This window comes from Rhinatrema bivittatum, chromosome 5 (assembly GCF_901001135.1).
Source record: "Rhinatrema bivittatum chromosome 5, aRhiBiv1.1, whole genome shotgun sequence".
NCBI classification, from domain to species: Eukaryota; Metazoa; Chordata; class Amphibia; order Gymnophiona; family Rhinatrematidae; genus Rhinatrema; species Rhinatrema bivittatum.
Window position 1 is genome coordinate 367,943,666 of NC_042619.1, and position 14,424 is coordinate 367,958,089.

At 46.2% G+C, this 14,424-nt stretch overlaps 1 protein-coding gene across 3 annotated transcripts in view; it reads right to left on the minus strand.

The window, feature by feature from the left end:
• KIAA1211L (KIAA1211 like) overlaps nucleotides 1-14,424 on the minus strand; it is a 362,116-nt gene that overhangs the window by 32,686 nt on the left and 315,006 nt on the right. For all 3 annotated transcript variants that reach the window (XM_029604772.1, XM_029604771.1, XM_029604770.1), the window contains 2 exons: nucleotides 8,992-9,210; nucleotides 408-1,914 (listed from right to left, as the gene is read on the minus strand). In XM_029604772.1, the coding sequence (XP_029460632.1) occupies nucleotides 408-1,914; nucleotides 8,992-9,210 (1,726 nt within the window). The remainder of the gene's footprint in view (nucleotides 1-407; nucleotides 1,915-8,991; nucleotides 9,211-14,424) is intronic.

The following is a 14,424-nucleotide window of genomic DNA, read 5'->3' on the forward strand; positions in this document are numbered from 1 at the left end:
CGGGCGTTAGTCCGCTCTCCCACGGACTTTACTGGATCGGGCTGTAAGGCAGTGTTCTTAACCTAGTTGTCAGGACACATCTAGCCTATCTGGTTTTCAGGATATCCACAATTAATATGCATGAGATAGATTTGCAAACTTTACTTCAACTCTTTTTGAAGTAAAGTATAAATGCTCATACTAATGAATCATAGTTAAAAGCTAATTATATCATACTGAGAATTAGTACATTGTTAGGCATATAAACAATTAAAGAACTTATTTTCTTTGGACAATCTGGTACTGGAGAAGACATATTCGCCATCATGGTATCCCAATTAAGAGGCTTCTATTGTAAACAGATATTCTATCATGCCTTGCTCCCTCTCCATAAATTGCAAACTCAAAATCTATCTTGCAAGGCTTACCAGCAACTTTGGAGAAACTGGATCTTTTTTCTGAGACCTTGTTTTCAGTTTTGAAGTCAGATGGTTTGGTTGCCTTTTCCTGCTTTTCTGTGCTTATATTTGTACTAGATATGGTTATATTTTGCAGAACTGGCTTCCTTGGAAGTGGAGGTTTTTCATAAAATTGCTCATGGGATTGTGGTTTAGACTTTACATTGTCATTTAAAGAGTTACTAGTATTAACCTCAGAAGCTCTTTTGATCTGTAGCTGTGTGCCAACTTTTGAAAGAGAAGTATGACACACTTGTTCAGATTTAAACTCTGCACTATTCTTTTTCACAGTTTTTGATTCTATGCTATAGCTTTCTCTATATCTCAATGACAAAGAAGTAGATCTGAGTTTAACCTGAAAAGGACTCTTGTCTTCTGAATCTGACTGACTTTCGGAAACTGTAAAAGAATCACTCATAGGTGGTAGTGCACCTGTCTGAAAAGCACGGAGCATCATTTTGTCTGCAGGCCTAGATTCAGATGCAACCGGGTATTCTTGTGTTTTAATGCAAGTTTTTTTTTCAGGGTGATCTGAATTTGTACACACATCCTCTTTTGTCTTCTCACGTCTTGGAGCAGCAACATGTGTTTTAAAAATGGAAAACTGTGTGTTTTTCAGACTTTCAACATCTACATTTCCTTTCATGTTGAAGCTCTCAGTCCTTGGTCTCTCCCACGCTGATGACACAGAAAACTTTCTCAGGGCAGACAGTTCATTTGCTACGTTTTCCGCTTTTTTCTCTGATTGACTATTCTCCTTATCAGGAACGGACAGTTCTCCTACACTTTTACTTTTTCCTAGGGGCCAGGATGACAGGGGCAGGTGAGGAATGTGAGAAGGGTTTTTATTTCCATGAGGAGACACGACTGAGTGTTTTAGAGAAGATTTATTTGGTAATTGTTTACCCACACTTGCACCTATTGTTGATCCTTCGTGTACTAGCTCTGTATAGTATATTTCCATGGGTGCTTCACCATCTTCCTGGGTATTTTGTTTTATTACTGAACAGTAAGGAGTTTGTGCAGCCGAGCTATCCTCAGGCTTTCTTTCAGGGTTAACGCCGTTAATGATCTCCTCCACGTTCTCATTAGAAACACTGAATTTCTCTGGAAGCTCCTCTTCCATTTTTGTTTCTCCGTCCGGATTAGCCTCTACCACGTCAGCATGGTCTCTAGATTCTACAACACCTGGGTCAGTGAGAACATTTTTTTCAGGGTCCGATACTTCCAGCATGGTACTGCTAACATCATTAGATATATCTATCCTGGCAGATTCATCTTCTAAACTGGGGGAAACGCTCTGAGGCTCGCCAGGGCTCTGTGCACATGCTGTGTGACTTATTGGAGACGTCGTGCCTTCTGTCTCCTGCTGCTTTGAATTTGGATATTCCCCTGAAAAACCTGCTAATGTCCCTTTTCCATCTTCTTCTTCTTCTAGAGTGCAGCTCAAGTCAGTAAAAGTCTCTGACTGCATCCTCTGCATGAACATAAAAGGACAGGAGATCAAGCAGATATTATTGCTTTACATGTAAGATATTACAGCTATTTTGTTTTTTTTTAAACCTGGCAGATTCCTCCTGCTCTTTCGAGTTTCCAGATCAACTGGAACAAGTACTAGGATCTGGTACCATGAGACTTCATGGTATGCTCCTCCTATTTTATGTCCCCTTCCAGCTTACTTTAGTACAACCATTGCAACAACAATCCTCAGCCAGGAGAAAGTGGGGGGAGTGCCAGGCACCGGGGCTCCTCTTGGAATCCTGCAATCATGGGCCTTAGATCCAGCCACTGTGCAGTGACTGTGACTGCCATGTCACAGGGCTGTTAATGCTGCTTTTGTAGCATCCACAGGCCCCCCCCCCCCCCAACTCCCCCAGGAACTGAAGTCCTAAACCCAGGAAAGTTGGTTATGCATAAAAAAAAAAAAAAAAGTATACAGCATACAATGGACATGGTTTGCAGGAAAGCGCAGTTGCTTACCTGTAACAGGTGTTCTCCCAGATCAGCAGGATGTTAGTCCTCATATGTGGGTGACATCATCCGATAGAGTCTGGCATGGAAAACATTTGACAAAGTTTCTAGAAACTTTGACTGGCAGACTGAGCATGCCCAGCCTGCTACTATCCGCGCATCCACATGAGGTCCCCTCTCTTCAGTCTCGTAACATAGAGAAAAAATATGAGCGAAAAAAATAAAACAACAAACAGGAAGGAGATCCCAACTCTGTGGGGAGGCGGGCGGGATTCCTAACATCCTGCTGTCCTAGGAGAACACCTGTTACAGGTAAGCAACTGCGCTTTCTCCTAGGACAAGCAGGATGGTAGTGCTCACATGTGGGTGAGTACAGAGCTCCAGACTGCCCCATTCGATCAGAGGGACCCACAGCGGCCAAACAAGGTGCCAATGGGCACAACACAACTGCGGCGCTGTGGGAAAAACAGAGGCAGTCTGGTCCCATAGAGAACACGATGAAAACAGTTGGGTTCAGGACTGGAATAGATTGCGGAGAATAGACTGGCCAAAAGTGCTGTCCTGGCAACTATTCCTGTCGAGACAGTAGTGAGCCATGAATGTGTGGAGAGAACTCCAGGTCGCAGCCCTGCAGATTTTGGCGACGGGGACCACACGCAGATGGGCCACTGACTCCGCCATAGCCTGCACAGAGTGAGTTTTCATCCTGCTAACCAGCTGAAGGCTTGCCTGCTCGTAGAAGGCAATGTAATCTGCTAGCAAGTTGGATAGGATCTGCTTCCCCACTGCTGCTCCCAACCTATTGGTGTTGAAAGACCCAAAGAGTTGGGTAGACTGTCTATGACTCGCTGTACGGTCCAAGGAGAAAGCAAGTGCCCGTTTACAGTCCAGGGTGTGGCGAGCACATTCCCCGAGTGAGAATGAGGTCGTGGGAAGGATGACTGACTGGTTGATTTGGAAAGCAATCACTAGCTTCAGAAGAAATTTTGGATGTGTGCGCAGCACCACACGATCATGAAAGATTTTCGTGTAGGGAGCGTACGTAACCAGGGCCTGGATCTCACTGACCCTGCGAGCGTAAGTATTTGCCACCAGGAACATAACTTTCCAGGTAAGGAACTTCAGGTCACAGGATTTGAGGTGCTCGAACTGATGCCGCATGAGCTTCGCCAGGACAACGTTGAGATCCCATGGGGTTGCTGGCGGGCGAAGCAGGGGCTTCAGTTGAATGCCTGACCAGTGGTTGGACTGAAGTGGGCGCCCCGGCGACACCCTGGTGGTAGGTGCTGAGGTGTACTCAGGCCCAGCTGGTTTGGAGGCCAGACTTGGACAGATGCCAAAGATAATCCAACAGGTGGGGGAGCGGACAGGAGAAGGCGTCCAGTCCGTGGCCGCCACACCAGGTGGAGAAACGCTTCTACTTCAAGCTGTAAGATTTCCAGAATTCAATCAAGACCCTGGAGACCCCATCCGAGAGCTGTAGGGAGTGGAGGATCATACGCTCAACATCCATGCCTTGAGGGCCAGGGCCCAGAGGTTCGGGTGGCACAGGGTGCCCTGGTTCTGCGATAGGAGTTCGGGAGCTGCGATAGGAGATTGGGTGCACTGATGGACAGGTCCTGGAGCAGAGGAAACCACACCTGCCTTGGCCAGGCGGGCACCACCAGGATCATGGTCCCCCTGTCCTCTTGCAGTTTTGTCAGAGTCCTCGAGAGGAGCGGGATAGGGGGGTACGCATACATGAGACCTTGTCCCAGTGAAGGGAGAACACGTCGCAGGCTGGATGATCCTTCCCCGGAATCAGAACATGCTCACCTTGTAATCACCTTGGGGAGAGGCGAACAGGTCCATGTCTGCCATGCCCCAGCGACGGAATAAGTCGGCGGCCACCACCGGGTTCAGGGACCACTCTGTGTGGCTGAAAGGACCGCCAGCATGTTCCGATGACCCGGCAGGTAGGTGGCCCATAGATACATCCCTCTGGAAAGGGCCCAAATCCCAGACCTGTATCACTTCCTGGCAGAGGGGGAAGTAGCCCATGCCACCCTGCTTGTTGATGTACCACATTGCCACCTGGTTGTCTGTTCTGAGGACCACGAACTTGGAGGTAGCCTGTCCTGGAAGGCCCACAAGACGTACTGGATCACCCGCAGCTCCAGGAAGTTTATCTAGCAGCTGGCCTTGGCCGCAGTCCAAAGGCCCTAGGTATGCAGGCCATCCGTGTGGACCCCAAACCCTGAGGTGAGGCATCGGTGGTGAGGGTCATCTGGGGTGGCACGGGTTGAAATGGGAGCCTGGTTTCCAGATTAGGCAGAGAGAGGCATAGAGGGTCTGTGACAGTCACCGGCCCTCCAGATTCTGGGATGCCTGCCACCACTGGAACCGCAAGGCCCACTGAGGGTCCCTCATGTGGAGATGGGCCAAGGGGGTCACGTGGACCGAGGCTTCCATATGGCCCGGCAGGTGGCGCAGTGGACGGCTGGCAATCTCTTTCTGTTGCGAACAAGAATGGCCAGCAAGGAGAGGGCCACCACTCAATCCTTAGGCAGAAAAGTCTTTGCCTGTGCTGTATCCAACCTGGCGCCGATAAAGTCTAGCTGTGGAGACGGAGTGAGATGTGACTTGGGAAAGGTGATAACGAATCCCAATGTCTGTAAGGTGTGAACTGTCAAAGCCAGTGCATTCAGGGCCCTGGAGTGGGAGTTGCTCCAGATCAGCCAACCATCCAGGAAAGGAAAGACATGGACTGAGCGATGCCTGAGGTAGGCAGCCACCACCCCCAAGCATTTCATGAAGACGTGTGGGGCTGAAGCCAGCCCAAATGGCAGCACTTTGTATTGAAAATGTGCTGTCCCCTCCAGAAAGTGGATGTACTTCCTGAGGTTGGGGACAATTGCAATATGGGCATAAGCCTCCTTCAAGCCAAGGGAGCAGAGCCAGTCTCCTCTTCGGAGGAGTGCGATCAGCGTGCCTAGAGAGACAATTTTGAATTTTTCTCTTATGAGAAATCAGTTTAACGCCCTGAGGTCGAGGATGGGGTGCAAGCCACCATTCCTCTTCGGACTGAGAAAGGTCCTCGAGTAGAAGCCGTGGTCCCACTGCTCGCGGAGGACCGGTTCTACCATGCCAGCTGTCAGAAGGGCGGAAACTTACGATTGAAGGACGATCTGATGGGTGGGCGTACCCCACGATGGACATGGGGGAGCAGTCTCTGGGAGCCTGCTGAAGTTCCGGTAGTAGCCCTGGCGGACAATGGAGAGGACCCAATAGTCCGAAGTGATTGCTTCCAAATGACGGGCGAAGCAAAGAAGCCCACCTCCGACTGGGGAATCGACCGCCAGGGGGAACCGGCATTTGGCTTGTGCCCCCTAGCCACCAGTCAAAAGCCAGTGGACGGGGCCTATTGGGGGGCTGGTTTGGCCCTCAGAATGCACTGCTGCTGGCCACGACCTCTAGGGCTGGACCAAGGCAAGCAGGCACGGGTAGCTGGAGGAAAGCACTTCCTCGGCCAGTAGAAGAGCTTGTGAAAGTCTGGCCTGGAGGACTTCCTGGCAGCGGAAGGGCCTTCAGAGGGGCTGGCGGAGAGTTGCTGAAGAGTATCATGCTGATCTTTCAGCTGTGCCATGACCTCTTTCACCTTATCCTGAAACAGGTTCTCGCCTGTACAAGGGAAGTCCTCGAGCCTGTCCTGAACCTCTGGTCGGAGACCGGAGGCCCAGAGCCAAGCAAGCCGTATGGCGCAAATGCCTCCAGTGGCTAGGCGGGCTGCAGGCTCAAAAATGTCAGAGGTAGACCAGACCTCATGTCTACCCGCCTCAAGCCCCAGCGAGGTAATGGCTGCAAGGGACACCTGCTGTTGCTGGGAAAGGCCCTCCACAAACTCCTGGACCTACTTCCACAGATTGCGGTTGTATTGGGTCATGTATAGCTGTTAGGCCGCAATATGGGCAACCAGCATAGCCCACTGAAACATTTTCCTCCCTATGCCATCGAGCTCACTGTGTTCACCACCTGGAGGGGCAGAAGCATGCATCTGGGAGCGTCTGGCCTTTTTAAGCACGGACATCACCACTGCCAACTGGTGGGGTAGGTGCCACTGTTCACAGCCCACTGCCTGTTGAATCAGATAAGTCGCATCAGCCTTCCTGTTTACCGGGGAAACCGACACTGGGTGTTCCCAGATATGGAGGAGGAGCTCCTTAAAGATGTCCTGGACTGGCACCGCCACAAAACTCCTTTGGAGCATCGATGGTCTGGAGGACCTCCAGCATCTTGTGACGGGTATCCTCCTCCGATAGGAGCTGGAAGGGGATGGCCTCTTCCATGGCCCATACAAAGTTGGCAAATGACAGGTCTTTGGGTGGAGATCAATGCTGTTCCTCCGGAGGGGAAGGCTCCGAGAGGGGGTCATTGGAGACCTCTGAGGATGAGTCTGAGAAGTCATCACCCCACGGGTCATAGGGACCCTCCTCCTCGCTAGGGCCCGGATGCCGAGGGCGGGGGACTGGAGGGATGGTAGGCCTGGGCCCCAAGGGAACCGAAGGCCGTGGGGGCACTGGTGGCATCGATGGACCCCGGGCATCGAGGGGGGGCATCAGCTGCGGTACGCCTGGAGGAACCGGCGGTAGCCCGGGAAACCGGGGGCATGGGTGCCTGGTCCTCGAGGCCTCATCCTCCTCGAAGGACCCGGGATTGCTCCGGTGGAGAGCGTCGGTGGCTGGAGGTGGCATCGGAGGCCTCTCGGGCACTGGTTGCATCGGTAGGGTGCCAAGGATGTCCAGACGCTCCAGCGGGGGTGCAAGCTTCGAAGACGGGGGCTTGGGCACCGGTATGGGGGCCGATGGTGCCGGCAGCTCTATGCTCTGTAGCTTTGAGCACCGCCGATTGCACCCTGCGATCCAACTCATCCTGAAAGTCCTGGGTAGTAAGGATTGATGGAGGGGGATGAAGAATCGTTGGCACATCCTCTGAAGGATCATGAGGAGGCACAGCGTCTAGCACCGTTGCCGGTGAGGAACGGCTCGGGCTACCGGGGGCACCGGAGGATGGGACCTCCAATGGTCGGTGCCACTTTGATCGCAGCTCAGCAGCCGCTATTGCCGCTCCAGAACTGGACCCCTGGGCAAGATGGTGACCGGTGTCATTGTTTCCTGGATTTCCGGCGCTTGGCACAGTCTTTCCCCAGTGCCGAGGAAGACGATGACCCCGAGGTTAAGGGGAGAGAAGAGACCACTGAGGATAGATCTCCCTCTCCCCGGTCCTTAGGGATACTGGAGAGTGGGACCGCCAGGGGAAGAGACGGGGATGGTTCCCCACAGTCTTTGGGCATGGAAGATACTGAAGCTAAAGTAGAGGGTTTTGGAGAGCCGAAGAGCTTCTCCATTTTATTCAGGCACGTGCAACGCCCTTTGGGGGTCATTTGGTCATACAAATGATATCTCTGGACATAATGCGAGGCCCCCCAGGCAGAGGATACACACTTCATGTGGATCCATGATGGACATGGTCTGCGGGCACTGGGGGCATTTCGAAAACTTGAAGATGCCATCGAAAAAATGAGGCTGGCACGCGGTCGATGACAGTCGCGAACCACGGTGCTGGAGTCAGGAATCAACTGCGAATAATGAAGGCAAAAGCCAAGGGGACCTATCAAACGTAGGAACCGAGTGCAAAGAGGGACTCGATGCAGAAAACCTCCCAAAAAGAGGATTTGGTGCTCCACAACTGCGGAAAAGAAGAGACTGATGAGGGACCTTGCGGGGATGTGCAGATTGCAGCATGCTGGGCAAAAGTTTTCTGTGCTGGGCTCCATCGGATGATGTCGCCTACATGTGAGGACTACCATCCTGTTTGTCCTAGGAAAAAATTAGCACCAGGCTATAACTCATGACCAGTAATGCCCTGGTTGAATCTTTGCATGTCATTATTACTTGGGGGGGGGGGGGTTCCAAACCTGTGCTAATTCAACCATTCTTCTGGCTGCTGGTTATAACGATTCCACAAAAGTAAGGGAACACAATTACTATAAACTCCTCCAGTAATAAACACATCACTAGGACATGCAAATGTGATAGAAATATTTTGTGATACACAGGTGAACAGCAAAGTTAAATATCTCCATGTCAATGCACTGCCATAGACAAAACAATGTCCTGCGAAAGGCCTTTCACTTGTCTCTTCAATAAAGTAGTCTATGAGGGGGAAATAAAAAAAGCTAGATATGTTTTCTGTTTATATTTTTGGCACATAAAGGTTTTAATTACAGAGCTCTTCGCAAAAGAAAACTAAAAGCAGTTCACAGGTCTGAAATTATTTCAAATGTTTCCAATCTGCCACTATTGTAAGGCTTTATGAGCTGACGGAAACTCTCTTTTGATGGTGACTGCTATAGGGTCCCCCTCCCTTTTTTAAACTCTGGGAGGCCCTTTTAATATAGCAACTCTGAAAGTTAATATACACCTGTATATCTACTTAGCAGATTCTTTTATATATTAGAAACAAACGCTCACGTCTATGCATCTAAGTACCGCAACAGTAACATCTACACTAAAAAAAACCAAACAAACAAAAGAAAATACACTACCGAAGAAAGTCTTCTCATGTTGTTGGCTCTCTGATGCCGTGGCTTTATCGAAAGCCTGTGCTTGGCGGCAGAATTATCCAGGCAGGTAAAGCATTGAGGAGGAAGATCGAAGTCTGCTGAAGGCGACATGCTGCCATCAAACGCCTGGGGACACGCAGCTCGCCTCGGCAGTGATGGGTCTTCTGGGGAAAGCGGTCTGGATGAAGGGCTCGAAGAGATCTAAAAGAAATGAAAAGCTTTCACCAACTGATGATTCTATTGGACAGTGCCCCAAGCCTCAGACAGCCATGCAGAGGAGCTACACCACCCTGTGTGCTGGAGTTTGTAGGGGTAGGTATGTACGATTATTCTGAGTAAGTTCTACTGTTGCAATGTTTCACAAATCTCTTTGGGTTTCTCCATAGGGAAATACCATAAAATAAAATAAAATAAAAAGCAAGCATACTATCAATCACACTGAGAACAGTAAGATACCATAATCATAATTTTGTGCTCACTTTGCCCATTCAATTACCAGAGAGATTTATGATTTTTTGCATCTTTCAAATTATTTACTGAGAAATTTAAGTTTCTTGTATGTTTCATTATGGTTTACTGAAATTTTTTTAGATCTATTATATGCAAGTCCCTTTTGAAATTACTTCTGCAAGCAAATTTGGCAATTAAAAAAAACTGTATGTGTTCCTTCTGTGACATCCTAATGTTTTTTTTTGGGATGCACAAGACCCTTAAAAGCACCTTCTCATAGGACTCACATCCTCTGGCTCCTCTCATCTCAATCCTATCAAGATGATCTCAGGAGAACAAGTGCTTGAAATGGGCACTTGATTGAGCGCCCGCTCTAATGTGCCCAATGCAGTATTTGAGAGTTAAATCAGGGCAGCGTAAAAAGGGCCTGCTAAGGCAGAATTGTGCGTCTCTGACGCCCAAAGGTTTATTGTTTCGGGTACCCACAACGGCAATGGACGCTCAATACAGCTTCCGTTTTGATCGCACTTCTTTTGGATTATTTTGCTGAAGTGCTGATTTCAATACCCAAAGTTTATTATATATTATTTACATGATGAGTAGTAGATATAAAGATTTTAATATTGAAATGAGTAAGGGGGTTCAATATCTAGGTAATTAGAATATATACATATAACCCAGGAAACAACACAACAGTTTACAAAAACAACTTGCAGTGTATGAACAACAAAATTACTTACATTCCAATCCTCCTTCAAGAAATGAAACTCATCACATCTATGTTTCTATAAATTTTCTTGAACATTACACATGTTATCCCCTTTGCTTAATAACAGTTTATATCTTGAAACCCTGTAACCTTATATTTTGTAAACCATTATGATGGCATTATTTTGACGAATCCCAATGACTGTATATAAAACTTGCTAAATAAATAAAGACACCCAGGGATACAGGCATCAAAATTGTGCGGTCATAAGAAAGGTGCGCTTCCTTTTGATCAAATCAATAGATATTAAAGAGGAGGACATTCATTGCAACACAGAGGACCATATTCTTTTTTTTTTTTAATGTTTCTCATAAGCCCTTGACTGCAAGTTAACTTTACACCACTTCTGGAGCAGGAGTTAAATTCCCTGGGCTAAAAATTGTGCATCGGACGCCCAGCCTTTTGGCGCATTTCTGAATCGAAGTGTAATTGTTAATGTTTTCATCTACATGGAATTTACATGCATTGGGGCACTATCGGGTACGTGATTGTTAGGGCGTGCGTTTTGGACGCGGTAATCACCTTACTGCAATGTACACTATTCTTGCGCACCCAAAATGCGCACCTAACTATGAGTGAACTCATGGTGCTAGGCTGGGCGCACCTTATTGCATCAGCTCCTAAATTATTTTGGTGTAACAAGGATTTTAGTGCACAGAAAATGTGTGCTAAGTTGGAAGTAAAAAAGTGAGCTAATTTTAGTGCACATTCCATTCAAATACATGCTAATAAGCTATACATGGACTTACTTCCAAAGCAGCAAAGTGCGCTAAAAATTTGTGGACACTTTTACTTACATGTTTGTGCTGAAACTTTACTTCACCTCAGGGGATGAAGTACAATTTTTTATTTCATTTGTTTTATTATTTATAATGTATGGTTTCAGATTTATTTTATCAGAATTGTGAACTGATATGATTGATTACAGAATATCGATATACAAAATAATATAAATACATTTTAACTTCCTTTTACTTCTATGGGAAGAAAATGAAAGCTAATGAATCAGCCATCCATAAACTTAGGGTTTCCAAATTTGGTACCTCTCAACATGGGATCACAAATTGGAGACCCCGAGACCTGGGACCCCCTGATGCATACACACAGCTGACACTTCCATTAGGTAGGCACAGACAACTGCCATTTGTAGGGGCAGCACCAGGGGCTTTGCTGTGCATGAGCACACAGGACTCTGCTCTGATGATTCTATTGGACAGTGCCCCAAGCCTCAGACAGCACAGTACAGTCCTGTGTTTCCTGCTCCAGCCCCTCCCCTCCCAATGTGCAGGGAACAGGAGCAGAAGGATGAGACTTAAGCAGGCGTAACTTTCTCAACAGAGGTAGGGGGGGGGGGATTTAGTTAGGGCTGGGGGGTGGGTTAGGTAGGGGAAGGGAGGGCCAGAAAAAAAGTTCCCTCCGAGGCCGCTCCGATTTCGGAGCGGCCTCGGAGGGAACGGAGGCAGGCTGCTCGGCTCGGCGCACGCAGGTTGCACAATGTGCACCCCCCCTGCGCGCGCCGACCCTGGATTTTATAACATGTGCGTGGCAACAAATCTACGCCCGTGCATATGTTTTAATATCTGCCCCATAGAGTACAGAACAAGGCAAAAAAAAAAGAGCCATACTGCTAACCTAAGTCCGGTCCTCCCCTTGTTTCCCTCTCCTTCTGCAGGAGGAAACAGGAAGAGAAGGGTTGAAGCTGAAGTAGACAAGAGTTCAGTTTTGTCTGTACATTTCTATAATTTGTAGTTACTTATTCTATATGTGGTGAGGGCTTTCTGTGTGTGACCAACATGAGTATTCTGCTAATGTATAGTTTCAGTATACTTCACCTTGTTATGTTTTTCCAATAGGAGGCGTATTGCTAATAATATATTAGAATTTTTAGCCAGCCTTTCCAAATAATGTTTAAGAAAGCTTACAGAATTTTTAAAATTCAGGTATAAGTCCCTTCCCCAAAGAGCTTACAATTTAAGTGGGTACCCAAGGCAACAGGAGTTAAAGCGACTTGCTCAAGGTCATAATGAGCATCAGTGAGAGGAAATGGTTTCCCTGACTCTCAGCCCATTGCTCTAACCATTAGGCTACTCCTTTTCCTTGCTGGGAAGAACAGTATGAAATTGTAGTGTCAGGGGTATTGTTTTCAGAGTTGCCTTTTCATAAGTAGGATTGTGGCTGTTTGTGTTCTGGGAGATAGTGCTGTTTTGGTATGGCAGGCTTGCCACAGGTTTTGAGAGAATTTTTTTTTTTTTTACAGGTTTTGTCTTACTTCACAACACGTCTAATTATGGAAGGAGTTTGTGTCACTGTTACCGAGGTGATAAACAAATCTGAAATGTTTTTTGAATGGTGAGTAATAAGGGGAAACATCCTAGAAAATGACATCGCTGCCATGAAAAAAGAAAAATGAGAAGGGCTGAGACTTCATCTGAAATTGAGAGGGAAGCGCGAGGAGAGAGTCCCGATCACAAGACACGCCCCCTGACGTCGAGGATGACGCGGACGGTCCATTAAACGGCACCCTAACAGCAGGCGTCGCGCGCCGAAGGGGTGCAACAAAGGGGCACTCTCCTTTGTGCACCCCTTCATGCAATCCGTAGTACTGGGTATATTTAACATCAAAATTAATCTTTCTGAATGGATGTCTCTATTAATATTAATATGTATGTAACCTTTACCATCTGTAACAAGTCTGTAATCCATTAGGATGGCTTTATTATTAAGTCGAATGACGGTATATAAAATCTGTTAAATAAATAAATAGTTTAGTGCATCCAGAGATCAGGCATCATTTCAGAGCCTACCTTCAGCAAATGCACATGCATTTCTTTAAATTTATAAACCTTATGGCGTTCTTGAAATTTTTTGTTTGCAGTCTATCCCCAAAACCACAGATTACACACTCATCCGTGACAATTTCTGAAACATATTTGTATTACGTTATATATGTGTGTGTATACACATATATATATATATAGATAGATAGATAGATAGATAGATAGAATGCTATAACCGGCACTATTAATTCCAAACTTAGGGTCAATTATTTAGATACGATCTAATTAGCTAGATATTGAACCCCTTACTCAATTCAGTATAACAAAATCTTTAATTATATTACCCATACATGTAAATAGTACCTTTCTATCAAATTACATAATCAAAAAACCTAACACATCACTCATTAAAAAGCCAACCACTCACATTCATACACACACATCTGTTAAAAAAAAAAGTTTGTTATTCAAATCATACCAATTTTTTCCAAGACAATCTATAAATTTAGAGCAAATTATCCCAAAATTAAATTTGAGAGAAAATAAGAGGTACTATTTACATGATGAGTAGTAGATATAAAGATTTTAATATTGAAATGAGTAAGAGGGTTCAATATCTAGCTAATTAGAATATATACATATGACCCAGGAAACAACACAACAGTTTACAAAAACAACTTGCGGTGTGTGAATGGTAGTATATATGTGAACTTCAATTAGGCTTCATGGAGTTAGTGAGTGTTTGAGTACACATTCATGTGTATTTGCGATTAGCGAGGACTTTAGGAACAGGATATCACCTATCGCTGGTATTTGTGCCAATTGAATCCACTGTATAAATGTATAATATGTCTACACAATTTATAGTGATGAAATGTTAGCTGTATTTATTTATTAATATACAATTTTATGTTTGTAAAACATGTATTTGTACAGTTTAATGTACATTTATGCAGTAAGGGATATAAGAATAACCAATTAAGAAACTGCTTGTTTTAAATTTGTAACAATAAAGTACTTTATATATGAATTTTTTTGACACTTATTGCGCACTTCATACAGTATACATATTGCCTAATTTCTGATTAATATATATATATACATACATACATATACACACATGCATACATACATATACACATACATACACACTATTAGGATTTTGCCTGCTACGCAGCCTCATCCTGACACCTCCCCACCAGCAGAGGCCTTCAGCGAGCTTATCTTCCAGCTTTGCCAAGCTTTTCCTCTCTGCATGTGCCACGCCCAAGTCTCACCTTATGAAAACCTGCTTTACCATTGTATCCTTGCTTTCGCATGGTGTCACTCAGTTTCGTTCCTGGCCCCTTTTCCTTGTCTTGCCTTATGGCCTTTGGGTCTTCTTGCTCCATGCCTTACTGTGAGGCCTTCAGCCCTATT